General features: G+C 42.9%; 1 protein-coding gene and 1 long non-coding RNA gene across 4 annotated transcripts in view; one reads left to right on the top strand and one right to left on the bottom strand.

Moving 5' to 3' along the window:
- Positions 1-2059: 2059 nt before the first annotated feature.
- Positions 2060-6298, bottom strand: LOC109391855 (uncharacterized). Its single transcript, XR_002125943.1, has 2 exons — positions 2890-6298; positions 2060-2255 (listed from the first exon to the last, which is right to left on the bottom strand). It is a non-coding gene; the product is annotated as an uncharacterized LOC109391855 (long non-coding RNA).
- A 180-nt stretch (positions 6299-6478) lies between these two features.
- Positions 6479-17456, top strand: part of KHDRBS1 (KH RNA binding domain containing, signal transduction associated 1) — a 40008-nt gene continuing 29030 nt past the window's right edge. For 2 of the 3 annotated variants that reach the window (XR_002125941.1, XM_019659756.1), the window contains exon 1: positions 6479-7152. Coding sequence is in view for 2 of the 3 variants with exons in the window: in XM_019659756.1 (XP_019515301.1) it covers positions 6771-7152 (382 nt within the window). In the remaining variant the exon portion in view is untranslated. The remainder of the gene's footprint in view (positions 7153-17456) is intronic. The other variant, XM_019659769.1, reaches the window with a different exon arrangement.

Genomic DNA, 17456 nt, shown 5'->3' with positions numbered 1-17456 from the left:
GATAAAAATCACCAACACAGAATTTCGTGAACCATCATTGGCACTGACGTTCTTGTAGAGCATTGTCATCGTAAACTGTTTGCAACTTTTCACAAGCTTTACACGCATTCTTTCCTTTATGGAAGTAAAACAGTAAAATATGGTAAAAATGCACAGTTTGGTCTTCCATCTTCAACTTGTTGTGAAATCTCCAAAACTCAACTAAATCACTCAATTTTTTTAAAGAATGATGCTAGAACTGTCAGCTGTCAAATGACATAGCAATAACATAGATGCGAACGACTCTAGTACTTCCAAAAATGAACTAGTGCCATCTGTTGCAAACATGGGTCATGACTTTTCCAAAGACCCAATACATAGGCCAAAAATGGCCTGTGCGCCCCTGGTTTCCTTCTTTACTCTAGTGACTACAGCACCTCGCTGCTCTCCATGGGCATTCAATTTCCTTATTTAAGCATCAAGACACAGACTACCTTTTGGGCCTCAGCTCCTTCCATTTTGCCATGCACCCGCCCCCAATCTAGGTCATGGATTTGTCATTCCAGGGACCCATGCCAAGTTTTGTAATGGTTTAATGTCTCTGCATGTGCCATTCCTATTTCTATTCATTGAACCAACAAATCTTTATTGATCAACCAATCCAGGCATTGCACTGGGTGCTCGGGACATAACCTTTAACACCACAGGCAAAGTTCCTCCCCTCATTCAAATGGCAGAGGTGGGTGTTACTCAAATACTAACACAAAGAAGCACATTTAAAATGTCGGGCCGGCCGAGTGGCGCGATGGTTGGGAGCTCGCTTGGGATGCCAGAGGGCCCCGGTTCGGATCCCACATATGAGGGCCAGTGACACTGCCCTCCACAGCTGAGATGCTGAACAACAGCTCAACCTGGAGCTGGGCTGCCATGAGTCGCCGGCGACGGCGTGGGCTGCAGCCCCTGTGGCAGTGGGTTGCCATGGGCTGCCGTATGTAGCCAGCAGCCAGCGTGAGCGGCCAGCAGCCACAGTGAGCGGCCGTCCAGAAGCCGGCGACTGATCTGCCTCGCCCGGGAAGAGCGCAATGATGGTGCCAACTTGGGCCAGTGAAGCAACGTCCTCCACAACTAGATTGAAGAACAAAACGACAGCAACTTGTCTGTTCCCCTTCCCCCAATTCCCCAGCACTGTTCCCATCCCCCCAATTCCCCAATAAAAAATTTAAAAAAAATAAAAAAATAAAAAAAAATAAAATGTAATAGGTGTTAGGAATGAGCCATGAGGATCTGGGAAGGCTTCCCTGAAGAAGAGACATTTTCATATACTGTATCTGAAGGATGTGTGGGAATTATAGTATCTAAGGAGAAGAGGCAGGGGGCAGGCAAGGGCTGGGTTGGGGTGAGGGAGAAGTGATTGGTTTCAGGCAAAGGAGCCAGAAAGTGTGCCATCTGGGGGAGACAGGAATCTGGCTTATTAGAGGAACTGAAAAAGGCCAGGGTTGCTAAGCACAGGAACTAAGGAGGAGAATGGCATGAGGGGAGGCAGAAAAGCCAGGCAAGGCTGGCATTGTGGGCAGGGCTCAGTCGGACATGATTAACATTCTGGTCTTTATCCTAAGGGCAATGGGAAGTCGCTGAGAAGGTTTAATAAGGTAGGTGTGTGTGTGTGTGTGTGTGTGTGTGTGCGCGCGCGCGCGTGCGTAGGGGGGGAGCGATATGGTGACACAGACAGACATGATCAGATTTGCATTCTGAAAATATTATGCTGGCTTCTGGGTGGAAAATAGAGAAAGGGTGCAGAAGCAGGAGAAGAAGTAGGGGACCAGTTCAGAGGTGGCAGAAGTTCAGGTGAGGCATTATAGCACCTCAGATGGACACAGGGGTAATGGAGACAGAGAAACATGGATGGGATTTGCAATATTTATGAAGTAAACAACAATTGGATGTAGATACAGATTGTGTATGGTGGGGGTAGAGTGGTGAGGCAGTGGAGAGGAGGATGACTCTTAGGTTTCCAGCTATGCAATGAGTTGGGGGTAGTGTTCCTAAGACAGGGGACACCGAAGGAGGAGCAAGTCAATGATAAAGGCAACAGGGAGAATGAGTTTATTTTGCAGATATTTACTTGATCAACATACATGTATCCAATGCCTGTTCTGTTCCAACCTTTGTATATAGAGGCAGAAGTAGTTCCTGCCCACAAGCCACTCACCTCCTGGTTGGGAGGACAGGCAGAAAAAAAGATTATTATTATCCAAATATCATGCAGGCTTACGCACCTGTGGATTTAAAAAAAACCATGTGAAACTAATCATTCTGAGTTTCTATTGTTGCCCCTGCAAAATCCCCTTCAAGTATTTTTGGGACACTTCTAGGAGCTTTCTACATGTGACTGTAAGACAAAGCAGTGGGGCCAAGTCCACACTTGGGCACACCAACCCTGCTCCAATCCCCTCTGTCCCTGCCCATGGCTCCTACCAAAGGTGCCTTCTGTGGGAATGCTAAGAGCAGCTCAGGAATAGAGTGAGGTAAGCAAGCAAGGAGGATGGCCCTGAAAGTGAATATCTCCTTAAGTTTTGCTGGCCCTGATGCTCTCAAGGTGCTGGAACAGGCCTGGGTCCTAAAAGAGGAGCTTCTCCCAGGCCCCAAGCTACATAAGTCATCCGGGCCCTGAAGCAGCACTGCTAATGGCTGCAGTTTGAGTTCTACTGGGGACATGTTGAGTTTGAGGGTCTTCTGAGATGTCCAAATGGAGATGTCAGGGGTGCACTTGGCTATTTGGATTTGGAACTCGGAAGGTTAGGCTAGAGATCTCAATTCCAGAGTCATGAACCTATTAGAGGCGGGCGTATAGGCACGGGACAAAGCTCTGCTGAACCCCCAACATTTAAATGCCCTGCCCTCATAGCCCACCTGGCGACTTTCCAAATTCCGGTCAGCAGTTGGTCAGTCACTCCTTCCTGCATATTCCCACAGCAATTTGTATCATGCTCGATTATAACACTTTTCACACTATTACATGGTCACTCTTGGTTTACATATTTGTCTCCACTAAACAATGAGCTTGAGGGCATGGACTCTTATTCAATCTCACGCCATTTCAGCTACCATATTGATGAAGACTAAAAAGATGGGAAGACAGTACCCGAAATTGATTGAGGGGGTGGAAAAAGAAGATGCTACCTACCCTGCTGCTTGGCGCAGTCTTTTTGTGCCATTTCTAGGAATTACCCTATAGATATATTGATATTATGCACAAAGATGTTCTATACAGTGATGCTTATTGCAGTATGGTTTGCAATACTGAAAAGCTAGAATCACCTATATCTTTATCAGAAGGGGACTGGTTAAAAGCGCTCAATATAATACTATAAGACCATGAAAAAAATGAAGCAAACTTATATACTGACAAGGAAAGGTGGCCAGAATATTTTATTTAAAAACAAGTAAAAAACTGTTGGCACAGAATGCTGCCGTTTATGTTTAGAACAAAAAAGACAGACTCGCATATAGATGTGTTAAAATGTCTGGCAGGCTACACACTGAACCACTGAATAGTGGATATTTTAAGGAAGGGCAGTCAAGTGAGTGAGCAAGATTTGGGGAGAAATTTTACTTTTCACTTTCTGCCTTTATTATGGTTGGATTTTTCTTAAAGCTAGAAGTATGTATTTTTGTAATTAAAAAATGTTAGAAAAACACTTTAAAATGTTGAATCTTGGTCTCCCTGTCTCCTTCTCCACCTCCATATATTTGGCACTAAGTAGGTGTTTAAGATTGAACAGATGAACTACACTAACTACACTCTCGGAAAAGAAACTCTCCTGCTCAGGGCCGGAGCCCTTCTCCCGGGAACTGGCTGTGAAGCAGGAGAGGCAAAGAGGGCCTGCGGATCCCCCATTCGTGAAGATCACACAGGTCAGGCAAACCTCTATTCTTTTCAGCCCGTCTGGTTAGGGACTCACATGAAGTGAAAGTCTGCAATAAGGTACTCAGTCAATGTGTGTAGTAATAACAATGGCCTCTATCGCTTATCAATGACCTACTAATTGCCAGCCCCTGTGCTGAATACAGATGCTCCCTCTTTTAATCCCAAGAGCCCTGCGGTGGCTAAGAGAAGGATTAGCAGAGGCTGAGAACGGTTAAGTAACGTGCTCTATCATTCAGCAGGTTAGAGGAAGAGCCAGCTTTCGCCCTAACTCCTTCTGAATCACTACGCTGTCAATTGCTCCTGCACCCTATATGCCATAGTAACTGGATTATGTGAGTAAATAGGGTAGAAGAAACAGTCTTTTTGGAACCTCCCCGGTCCAAAACAAAGTACAGTTACGGTTTGTGAACACAAGAGATTAGAGAGCAGGCCGTGCAGATCCACAGCCAACACGAGCACCCAAAACTCTTCATTAGGCACTAAATGACATAATAATTATTATTACTGCTGTTTAGAAGCCCTACTATCGGGAGGTTTACACTGATATTTGTTAATGTCCACCATTCTGCAAGGCAGATGTCATTACCTCCACTCTATAGAGAAGGAAGTTAAGGCTCAGCCAGGTTGTGGTTTTCCCAATGACACACAGCAAAGACAAGGCATTGCTAGATTTAAATTTGTCCACCTGACTCCAAAGTCAGTCATTTCACAAGGCCATACTGTTAATACCTTCAGGAGAACGTCGGGTAGCATACCGTGGTCCACATAAAATGAACTGCAGACCTCTAGGCTTCAGGGCAGGAATTACTCTTTCCAATTCCTAGGGGAGGTTTCCTCCCCCCACACTCTCCACCCCTCCCCCCACAATGGAAGGCTGCTGCACCATGTACTTGGTAAGTACACTGCGGGCACACAACCATCGTTTCATAAATTACCTTTTGTGCATCTCACCACGAAGAAGAGCTCATACCTCCCCTCAACCCCATCCTCAGAGAAAGTAAGTCAAGGTTTGGCAGCCATCAGGTAAGAATGTTGATTCTAGTCTAGAAACCCATAGATACCACTACCCAGCTCCTTCTCAGACACTTCCTTATCAAAGTTTTATTAGCCTCAGCTCAAGGTACCTTTATCTGGGCATCTCATTACAGAGCAAGGACACTTCAGCCATTTGTAACGCCATCACCCAAGCAGAATTTTCAAGGACAGCAGCAGTAATGAGTTGCTAGGGAGCTATAAATCCTCCTTGCCCCCTTTCCCTTCTCCATGCCTTTGATGTCTCACCCCACTATTTCTTCACAACTCGATCACTCCCATTCCTTAAATGCATCTCTGACATTCTCATCTCTGCTCTTTTATTCACGCTTCCCTTTGCCTGGAACTCATTCTCCCCTGGTTGAAATCTATCTTGTGCTTTAAACTCCAATCGTACTTAATATTCACTTATCTCTTGGCATTTGTCACATTGCAATTTTTCATTACAATTAAATACTCTTTTTTTCTCCTACTTGAATATAAACTACCTTTGTGACCTCAAAGTAAAGTACTGCATCTGACACCGGAAATATATCTATATAATATATGTGATAATTTCTGAAGATATTTGTGTTTTGTTCTCATTTCTGTGATTTCTCTCCCCCACTCACAAGAAGGTAGCCAGGCCTTAATGTTCTCTTGTTGAAGTTTCAGATCCCAAAATCAACAGTTTCCAGGCACCCAGAAGATAATTTCCAGAAATGCTCTTCAAAAGCATTGGCTTATTTTGGGAAACTGATACAGAAGGAAAAGGGATGGGAGTGCTTAGAATGAGAGGAGCAAAAATCTGTGGAAGAAAGAAAAGGTTAGAGACGGCACCAGGTATATCCAGGATGAGGAGAACGCATTGGGAGACTGTCCACTACATACATTGGCCTTGAGAGCAGTGGTAAGGATCTCTTTGAACAGGTCTTGGAATTATCAATCGTGAAGGGCCCAAAAAGAGGCAGGAGCCACCCTAATGATGCAACCATCACGGATTAAGGACCTGGCCTCTATCCCACTTTTTTGCGCAAGAATCTTAGTTCAAGTCCTCCAACAGCCTTCAGTCTTCCCACTGCCGCGTCCTTCCTCAATTTCTCCCTCCAAGCTTTCCTTTTTCATCTGCACCCCTCATCCCTGCGTCAGACTCTCCCTTGGTCGTTCCTTCTTTACCCCAAGCCTCCCGAGCCGTCTCTCTCTCTCTTCTCTTCCCAGGCCCAGCCAGCCTCAATTTTCTCTTCCCCACGCCACCCGCACCTCGCGTCTCCCACGCCAGTCTTTTATTCCTCTACCTCAATAACCCCTCCCACCCCATTGAGCACAACCTCCCGTCCCCCACCCTACGGCTTAGCCGTTACAGGAGGCGTGGTCCCGCAAGTAACAGGTCTCCCGCCCCACACTCCGCGGGCCCGCGCGCAGACAAAGACATTCCACAGCCCCGCCCCCACCGCGCACTCGGCCCGAAGAGGGAGGAGACACGTGTCCCGCTAGCGCCCAGTCATGTGGTTAAGAAAACGAGCGCGGTCCGCGGCCACCCGCGCAAGCGCACAAGGCTTTGGCCTGGCGGGCTCGGAGGGAAAAGGAGAGCAGGGTGGCGACTTCTTCGGCTCCGCGGCGGTGCGCAGGCGCCGTGGCCCAACTGGGGACTTTGTTCTTCGCGGAGAGACCCAAGGGCGGTGCCGGTGACTTGCTGCGCACGCGCGACGCCTCATTTCCGGTGCTCTTTCGCTGGGTCGCTCGGGTCGGTTTCGGTCGCCGTCGCTCCAGTCTCCTACCCCCGCCAACTGCCACTCGGGCCTCTGCCGCTGCCGCGTCTCTTCCTCGATTCATCGATCGCACATCCTCCCCAATGCAGCGCCGGGACGACCCCGCCGCGCGCATGAGCCGGTCCTCAGGCCGCAGCGGCTCCATGGACCCCTCAGGTGCCCACCCTTCAGTGCGTCAGGCGCCGTCTCGGCAGCCGCCGATGCCTCATCGGTCCCGGGGAGGCGGAGGGGGGTCCCGGGGGGCCGCCCGGGCCTCGCCCGCCACGCAGCCGCCACCGCTGCTGCCGCCCTCCGCCACGGGTCCCGACACGACAGTGGGCGGTCCTGCTCCGACACCGCTGCTGCCCCCCTCGGCCACTGCCTCCGTCAAAATGGAGCCGGAGAACAAGTACCTGCCCGAACTCATGGCCGAGAAGGACTCGCTCGACCCGTCCTTCACTCACGCCATGCAATTGCTGACGGCAGGTAAGCGGGCCTCCCGGGTCCTTCTGGGTCGCCCGGCTACCCGGGAGTATGGGTGGCAGCGGCTTTTGTTCTTCTCGCTTCCCGCCCCCTCGGGACCGAGGCAGTCGTGAACTCCCCTTCCCGCTTCCTCATCCTCATCTTGGGGAGTCTGGAGTCCACATTCCCATCCCGGCCCTGGGTGCAAGGAAGAAAGAACGTCTCGGCTGCAGTGGAGGCCCGAAAGGCACTTGGCGATCTCGGAGTGCAAAGATGTTGGTGGATAGTGCTGCGCTCCCCGCCCCCTTTCTGGTCGTTCCCCCTCCCACTTCTTGCAGCTGCCCCGCGTCCCGAGTGCTCAGATTCTTCCAGAAATGAACCTTTATCTCTCCCTTCCCCCAAAGGGAAAGCTTTTTTGACTGCGCGTGGCGGTAGGCGCCTCAACTGAGGGTGTAGGAGGTGAAGACAGCCTGAGCGGGGAGGGACCGTGGGAGGGAGGGCGGAGGTGAGATGGGGTGAGGTTGGAGTGCCCTGTCCAGCGCGCCGCGGTTGCTAGGACCCGGTCAGACTTAGCGGTAACTGGAGCTTAAGTTGCTCCGAGGTAGGAGCAACCTGTGGGAATCGACTCTTGAGCTTCTCGGAATCAAATTTCCAACTTAAGCACGTAAAATAATAACTGTTGCAGAGCTGGAAGGCCCGACCCTTTTATTTTACAACTTGTGTTCATCATCATTCAAGAAAGGGGAAAATAACTCTAGAGACAGTGAAACAGGGTAGAGGGAGATAAAGGGTGGTTTGCATGACATTCCCCAACGAAATGGACAAAAATTGAGGAAGTTGCAAGCTTGGACCTAAGAGGCTTGTTCTTTGGGGTTTTTTCCTTTTTGCTTCAGTAGTGAAATACTAGATTAGGAATAGTAGTCTTTGTTCTCTGTCGCTCCTTTCCTGCTCTGCACTGGCCAATCATCTAGTCGCTCTTTCTCCCTAAAGCCCTCTGTTTTGCCCTCACTTCTAGTTGAAACGTTGTTTTAATAAGTATGTCTTATGACACCTAGATTTTATTAAGTAAAAATTCACAGCCTTCAACACTGAATGAGTGACTAATTGGACTTTTTGACAAGGTTAATATAGTGGGCAGATCGTTATGAAAATATTTCCCCCTTTGTTCTCTTATCTCCCAACATTGCTAAGGGGTCTTTAAAAACATAAAGCACTCAGTGGTCAAGAATAAGAACAGTTAGATAAAGTGCTTATATTATCAACGCAGTGCTTTGCTGTTCTGTAACGGATTGTTTGAAGCATTACTGTTCGCGGGTTCTTCTGGCAAGCTTTTTGAAAGCAAGGAATGCTTTTTATATTTATATTTTTCTTATTGTCTTGCATGTAACAAACACCAGGTGTTTGAATTTGAAAGCAAGTACATGCAGATTTAGGAATGTTAGAGTGGTAAAGGTTGACTTGGTAGTCTAATTTTTATTTCCTCAAGTCTTTAATTAGTCCAGGTTAAATTTGTAAGAATAAAATAACAAACTTTATGACTTTAAGGTGTTGACTTGGACTTGAAATTCTGACCTTTGACCAATTACCCTACTCTTGGGAAACTTCCTGAACCTCAGTGACCTCAACTGTAAAGTGGGGTGATGAGTTGTGAGGATTAAAAGATGTATAAAAGCACTAGCACAGTTCCCTTTGACCTATAATCATTAGACAATAACTTGTCATCACAAGTTAAAAATCTATGGTACTGAATATGGTATGAAAACGCAAGGTATTTTTTGCCTTTCTGACCACACAAATAACCTGGTATGGTATTCATCTTTTAAGTAAAAGATGGTTTCTTGGGATAACTCAAAACTCTTGATCCTTTAGAGTTACTTATAATTTTCATCCTCTCTCACTGCTTAACTTCTGTTGCAAGAGAATGTTCTTTAATTTTTTTAACGGGCTTTTTTGTCTTTTTTTTTTCCTAACCAAACTGAAATTTTAACTGGAGAAGTGGGATTAAAGTAATGCTGGCTTATTGAGAGAACAGGCTTGAAATCTATGGAAATTTCTTAGCATGGATAAATCTTGATATATGTTGAACCCAACGTTTAAGGTATTTTTGAATGATCTGGAAAAGAGATTGTAGTGAAGTCAACCAACTACGAGGACATATGAGACTCAGAGAGAAGACAGAATAGTAGTAGTACTTAAGCTCTGATAAGAATACGTGTGAGAAAAATACAGCTAACTCATACTGTGCCGGGTGCTGGTCTGACCACTTTACATCAAATACTTAGTCTTCACGACAGTACTTATGAGGAAGTTATTCTTATTCTCCACGACAATCCTTATGAGGAAGTTACTCTTACTCTCACTTTTACAGATGAGGGAACCATTCATACAGAGATTAAATTGCCCAAAGTAACAAAATTATTAAAAAGCATAACTAGGATTTGAAGTCAGTCTGAGTCTGGATCTACACACCTAACACTCTCCACCACTCCACTGCAGCACCTGCAACAAATTGTACTTATAAAAATATTTAGTACTACTACTTGGACAAAATATTAAAATCCACTTGAATGTATCAGAGTGCTAGCTAACAAAGCAATGAAGATGACAAGGCCAAGATAGAGAAGAAGGAAACCCATAAAGCAGAGCACAGCCTTGCACTTGGGATTGTGACTCCTTCAGGCACCTCTGCCCATTCCCAGAGGTACCAGAAGACCCAGATCACTCTTCCGTCGCCATCCACAAAACTTTCCCTGTCCCTTTCCCAACTTTACTTTGCACTTATTAGCATCTGATGTATCATATATTGTAGTTGTGTATTTGTTTGTTGACCGTCCCTTTACAACTAGAATGTCAGCTCCACCAGGGCAGGAATCTTGTCTGCTTTGTTCACCACTGTATCTCCTGTTCCTTGAAGAGCGCCACACAGAGTGGCCTCTTACTAAATATTTGATGAATGATAATCATCTTCATTGTACAATGGGAAGATATCAACACAGTTCGAAAGGATTTAGGTTTTAAATATTGACTTCTATATTAGCCTAATTGGTATTTAACTATGATGACAATCAAGTGCGTTTGCAGACATGCAAGGACTCAGTGTACCCATGCTTGTTTTCTGAAACAAAAATAATTTATAATTTGTGTAAAATATTTACATAATAAACATAAAATGCTTTTAAGTATATCAGTGTTCTTTTTCTACTTTCCACAATTAGGAAAATATAAGTTAGTGTAAATAACTCAGGAATAAGTAAACATTTGAATATGTGTGGATTAATAATCCCCAGAAGATCTTGAAAAGATACTCAGAAATTCATCTTCCAAAAGCACTCAGTGGAGAACATTGACATAGTCTACTGGAACTTTAAAAATAGTTAATTACGTTATTTTATTTACAATATACTATAGAAACATACCTAAACGTTCCCATTTCATTCTACAGGGCTGGAAAACATTTTTAAACCAGAAAGTGGAATTGCAAAGAAATTATAGGCCTAATATAGGTATAAGTATAAATATTAGGAAAGAAAAGCAGAAGTTATCACTATTTGCAACAACATCATGGTTGTTTACCTAGGAATGTGGTCAGTGATATGGCTGATTACAAGATAAAGATGTACAAATCAGTAGGTTTCTGATCTATAAGTATTAGCCAGTTAGAAAAGAATTGACAAAATGATCTCATTTTTAGAATAGTATCAAATGCCTTGGGATGAGCAATAAAAATCAGTTCAAAATGTATGTGAATAATCATAAACAATAACAACAATATTTAACCTTTGTAGAGCATGTAACATGTGCCATGAGACATGCTACTTGGAATTTTCTCTTCCCGGCCATTCTATGAGGCAAAAGAATTTTTATCTCAATATTACAGATGAGGAATATTGTCATCACATTGTCAACTTAAAATTTTATTGAAGGTGATAAAGGAAGATCTGAATAAAAAAAGGAATATGCAATATTCTGAAAGGGGCATGTGTGGAGGGGTGGGTGAGGAGGAACTAGTGTTATAAAGATGACAGAACTTTTAACATGTTGATTTTTTGCATTTTTCAAACTAACTCCAACTAGATTTATTTTTTCAACTTGACATGTTGAAGATAAAGTAACTTGAAAGAGTAAATGAAAATAAATGAGAAAATTTTTTGGAGACAGGAAAATGATAAAAACCTGTGACACTGACAAAAATTAAGTCAAACAAGACTTAGGGCTTGAGAGGATGTGAATTAGAAGAACTCTTAAACTTTGATGGTAGAAGTGTTAATTGGTACAGCCACTTTGGATAACAGTTTAGCGTTTTATCTGAAAGTTGAACATTCAAATTTCTTAAAATTCAGCAATAGGATTCCTAGGAATATACCCAAAGAAACTTGGACGTGAATGCTTCATTCAGAAGTGGTGCACCTTCACAAAATGGTACAACTTGTTTCACCATTGATTGAATACTGAGATTTTGAAAATGAAATATTAATACAGCAATGAAAATGAAAACTACAGCTACTTGCAACAACATAGAGAAATCTTGGAAATCTAATATTAGGTGAAAAAGTAAATTCCATAAGGCTGCATACATATAGTACAATACTATTTTTATAGAACATAATATTGGTAAAATTAAGCAAAATATTGTGTGCGTGTGTGTCTGATAAAGCAGTTTTTTATAAAACTAAACGTGTTTACCATGTGACTCAGCAATTGCACTCTTGGGCATTTATCCCAGAAAAATTAAAACTTAGGTCCATATGATACCTGTACATGAATTTTCATAGCAATTTTACTCATAATAGGCAAAAACGGAAAACAAACCGTATGTCTCCAATGGGTGAATAGTTTAAACTGTGGCACATCATACCATGGACTACTACCTCAGCAATAAAAAGAAATGAACTATTGATGAATGCAAGAATTTGTATAGATCTCAAGAGAAGTATGCTGAATAAAAAAAAAGCCAATCTCAAAAAGTTATATACTGTGTAATTCCACTAATTTAACATTCTTGCAAAGACAAAATAATTAGAAATGGAGAACAGATTAGTGGTTGCCAATGGTGAGGGAGAAATAGAGGGAAGTAACTGTGGCTATTAAAGTGTAGCATGAAGAATCCTTGTAATAGAACTGTTCTGTACCTTAACTGGTGGTGGTTACATGAACCTGATTAAATTGCAGAGAACTAAAGATACACAAATAAGTGCATGTAAAACTGGCGAAATCTGAATTAAGTCAATATATTATATTAATGTTAATTTTCTGATTTTATTGTATTGTAGAATGTTGCCACAGAGAAAACTGGGTGAAGGGTATATGAGATCTCTTGTTTCTTACAACTGCATATAAATCTACAATTATCTCAAAAAATTTTTTAAGGAAAAAAAGTCTTAAACTCTAAGTGTTGTGTCCTAAGAAGGGGATTTGGGAGACCATGGTCAATATGCCATAATAGGCTTTGCCACTATCCTGGAATGTGAGGATTGAGCCCCTTATAGGGCTCTTAACTCAGGCTTTGGGGGATTATTTTGAACCAGTACCCACCCTTAATTAACATTGTATATGAAATTTTGTTTGTATCCTTTTCTGGGGAGCTATTCTGTAGCTTTCATCAGATTCTCAAAGGGGCCCATGACTGCCCCCCAAAAAAAGTTAAAATCTGTGCTCTTCCTTAAAATAATAAATAATTTGATAAATAAAAATAATGTGTTTTTATTTATTATTATTATTATTTTTTTAGCTGAGCCATCCTGCCACCTGTTGGCGAGCTCAGCTCGGGCCGGGAATCAAACCGACGACCCTGTTGCTCAGAGCTTGCACTCTTGAGCGAGCTCTTAACCAGCTGAGCCACTTGGCCGTGTTTTTAAACAAAGATAGTAAACTTACTGGACCTGTGATTTCAAAAGGTGGTACCAAGAGAACAGGTATAGGGCAGAGAATTACGAATTTGGGAATGATAAAGTCATGTGACTCTTTAAGGGAAGTTGGAAGTGTAAATGGTACATTTCTTTCATTCAGTAAATGTTTATAGATGCCAATTGTGTATTAGGCATCGTACTAAGTAAGAACGGCAGATGCTCAGTTTAGTAATGGAAGGGGTCTATAAATGGTTAACGGGGAAGTAGTGCTGGGGTTAGAAGTATGAACTAAGTGCATTGAGAGTCAACAGGAGGGTGTGACCCCTGATCTTTGGAAGCAGGTAGACTATGACTCTCACCCTCTTAGAAACACTATCTCTGGATGCCTTAGTCCAGCGGTTCTCAACCTGTGGGTCGCAACCCCTTTGGGGGTCAAACGACCCTTTCACAGGGGTCTCCTAAGACCATCGGAAAACAAAAAGATTTACATTATGATTCATAACAGCACAATTACAGTTAAAGAGTAGCAACGAAAATAATTTTATGGTTGGGGGTCACCACAACATGAGGAACTGTATTAAGGGGTCGTGGCATCAGGAAGGTTGAGAACCGCTGCCTTAGTCAGAAAATTTTGACCATTGTCTTGTTACATATGCCACCCTTACCGAGTGTTCAGTTAGTGGAGTGTACATGGTAGTCTGGTTTTAGTTAAGCTAGTCTAGTTGATAAAGTTTGTATATAATTTTTTCAAACTTCTCTAGTATTAACATTTTTGTGTTCATTAAATCCTTATCTTTCTTTTTTTCTTATTCTCCTTTTTAAAAGTAAGAAGGGAAGACTAATAGAGGTTTAATGACTTGTTCAAGGTCACATAGCAAGTTTGTAGCAGAGCTGGGAATCAAACTCAGTTCTGTCTAGCTTCAAAACTGATACTCTTTCCTTTGAGACATACATTAAAAAAAAAAGCCTCACCCTTAGGAGTTTACTGTCTGGTTGTGACAAGACCTACCAAAAAGGGAAAGATTAAGTTATACTAAAAAATAGTAAGAGAAATGCCACAAGATGAGTTGAATTTACTCTGACTGAAGTAAGGAGTGACTTGGGTTTATGTACCTGCTCTATCACTAATTAGTTTTGTGATCTTGGACAAGTTACATAACTTTTCTGAGCCCAAAGTTCTTAAGTTGTTAAATGGGGATAATCCTGGTTATAAAGACAAAATGAAACAATAAATACAAAATTCCTGATACGTAGAAGGCACTGGATAAGATGATTAGTGAAGGTGTCTGGCTACGAATCAAATGGGTAACACCATTCTGTGTTGTTTACACCTTAGGTTTTCTTTGGCTCTTGGGACATCCAAGGTCTCTAGAGGCCCAGGCAGAGATCACTTAAAGGAGTTAGTTTCAAAAAGGTTGTCTAGAAAGTACTTTTGCCCTAGAGTAAGCCATTTTTAAGAAGCTTCTTCTTGATTTTTTTTCTTCCCATTATAGCCTACTCTTAGCTCTCCCAAGAGAAGTGAGACCAAGGAGAGAAATAGAGAATTGGGGGGAAAAATACCCGAACATCTGAGGCTCCTGCAGAGCACTTTCATTTTTAGCCCTTTCAGCATGACAGTGTCTGAGGTTATAAACTGGATTTCCCAAAATTTTACAAAATAAGCTTTTTCTTGTTTAAAGCAAGTCCGCCACCCCACCCCTACAACACACAAACCCCTCATTGAGAGGCAATAATAAAAGCATGATGTTGGAAGTTAGAGAAAGCCTGGGTTTTATTTAACCTTTATTCTGATACTTTAATAGTTCATGATTTATCAGTTTAACTTCTGAGTTTCAGTTTCCTCAATTGTAAAATGGAGATAGTACCAGCTACTTCTCTGAGTTATTTTTTAGGCTAAGTGGGGTAATATTTGTGCAGTATTTGATGCATAATAGGCATTAAATAAATGTTCAGTCCTGTTCCAAACATGGAAGATGACATTTCTTTTCTTTTCTTTATTAGTCTCAGGTGTACAAAACAATGTAATAGACATTTATACCCCTCACAAAGGGATAACCTCCCCTCTCCCAATCTACTACCCCTCTGACATCGTATATAGCTGTTACAATTCCCTTGACTCTATTCCCTGTGTTGTGAAGATTACCTTTCTTGAAGATTTCAAGTTGCCTCTTAGTCTTTTGCTTTCTAGGCTAACCTCCCCTGATTCTTTTTTCTTTTTTTTTCTTTTTTTTTTTGGGGGGGGATTGGGGGATGGGAACATTGCTGGGGAAGGGGAACAGACAAGTTGCTGTCGTTTTTTTGTTCTTCAGTCTAGTTGTGGAGGACGTTGCTTCACTGGCCCAAGTTGGCACCATCATTGCGCTCTTCCCGGGTGAGGCAGATCAGTCGCCGGCTTCTGGACGGCTCACTGCGGCTGCTGGCCACTCACGCTGGCTGCTGGCTACACACGGTAGCCCATGGCAACCCACTGCCACAGGGGCTGCAGCCTACGCCGTCGCAGGCGACTCTCGGCAGCCCAGCTCCAGGTTGAGCTGTTGTTCAGCATCTTAGCTGTGAAGGGCAGTGTCACTTGCCCTCATATGTGGGATCCGAACCGGGGCCCTCTGGTGTCCCAAGCCAGTTCTTAACCATCACGCCACTTGGCCGGCCCCCCTGATTCTTTTTTCGATTCTCAGTTTTATTTAAATCATTGTTCCCTGAACTCTCTAAAATGCTTTAATATTGTTTTAAATTGTGAGATAAATTGGACAAAGGGATTCTAATTAAGATCTGATTCGTTCAGAATACAGAAGGATCCATGTTAGAAAAAGGCCTTAAATTCACTGGGTGTATTACATTGCATGTAAACAAATCTTTCTACTGGATACAATTTTTGCAGCCCTAATCCCTATAAGAGTACAACAGATTAATAGACTTTGAGTCTTGTACTAACCAAGTAAAGTTCCTGGAAAGTGGTAAAATACAGCTGAAGGGCCTAACTAGGAGCAATTAATAAACACTGAGGGACATAGATAAAATGAAGTATGTAATTGGTTCCACGTTTTTAGAAGCTACTCAGTGATGTTTTCAGATTAAAAATGTGGCATCTTTGTTCCTTTAGAACTTTTGAGGATTGAGTGCCCAGTTTTCCAGCCTGGAAACTCAAGAAGAGATGTATTCAGAGTTGGTAGGCTCAAAACTAGTGACTAGAAAAGTTAATATTAGCAGTAGGTGGGAAAGGGTGGAGATCAGGATATACCACCAGTAAAACAGCAAACAAATAAGATGTTGAATGAAGCATTTAGTCTGTTAATTGTAAGGTCAAATTTGTTTTCTATTCCAAGCATTGAAACATAGGTATGTGAAGAGCACTGCCATTTACGGTTCTCATAGGAGTAAAGGTTTAGTTAAGAATATTTACAACATAATTAGCAGTTTTAATTGTCAGAGAGCAAGGGAGTGTGTGCTCTTAAACATAAGTGGGTCAGTTAGCTCACTACATACTATAACATCTGAAATTGGACTTTTTATTAAACAAGAAGCCTTGTGTTTGCAACTCTGAGCTCTTAGGAAGTCTGTCAGGGTCAAAGTAACTTTCCTTCATCTATGTACTTCACAGCTGGACTTAGCCTACGCTTTTTTAAAAACTGTTAAAGTTACAGATTTGCAGAATACTTTGAAGTAGTATATCTTTATACCAAACCAGTGATTTTTCAAAGTGTGGTCCCCAGACCAGCAATACCAACATCACCTGGTAACTTGTTAGAAATGCAAATCCCACACTGGGGCCTGGGACACAGCGTTCTAGTTTAATAAGCCCTCCAGGTGATTCTGATGCATACTGAAGTTTGAGAACCCTTGAATTAAAATGATAGAAACACTGTGGGAATGTTATATAAGGAAAACATTCTGTATTATTTAGAATGTGCCACTGATTTTAGGGAATATAAATTTTTGACCATACAACCTTTTAGTTGCTGTCTGTTACCTGCACATTCTACCCCATCTGTGTTATAATAGTATTCCTATCATAGCGCTTAATTATACTTCATTGCTAACTTCATAGACTGGGAACTCCAGTATATAAACATAATGAAGATGGGGAGCATACTGACTTTTTCTGTTGTGTCTCCTATACTTTATAGGATAGGTGCCTGGCCCTTAGTAAGTCTCTCATAGTGGTTAATGATTATACCTGTATCTCTCCCCTCATCTGCTGCTTTTTAGGAAGCACTCAGACACTCGCAACCACTGAATAAAAAAATGAACGAACAGGGCTGACTGACTGGCGCGTTGGTTAGGAGTTGGCTTGGGACACCAGCTCTGAGTAGCAGGGCCCCAGTTCGGATCCCACATGAGGGCCAGTGACGCTGCACCCTCTACAGCTAAGATGGTGAACAACAGCTCGACCTGGAGCTGGACCGCGGCTGCAGCCCCTGTGACAGTGGGTTGCCATGGGCTACTGTATGTAGCCAGCAGCCCACGTGAGTGGCCAGCAGCTGC

Source organism: Hipposideros armiger, unplaced genomic scaffold (genome assembly GCF_001890085.2).
Source record: "Hipposideros armiger isolate ML-2016 unplaced genomic scaffold, ASM189008v1 scaffold_10, whole genome shotgun sequence".
NCBI lineage: Eukaryota > Metazoa > Chordata > Mammalia > Chiroptera > Hipposideridae > Hipposideros > Hipposideros armiger.
This window is presented reverse-complemented; position numbering and strand designations above follow the sequence as displayed.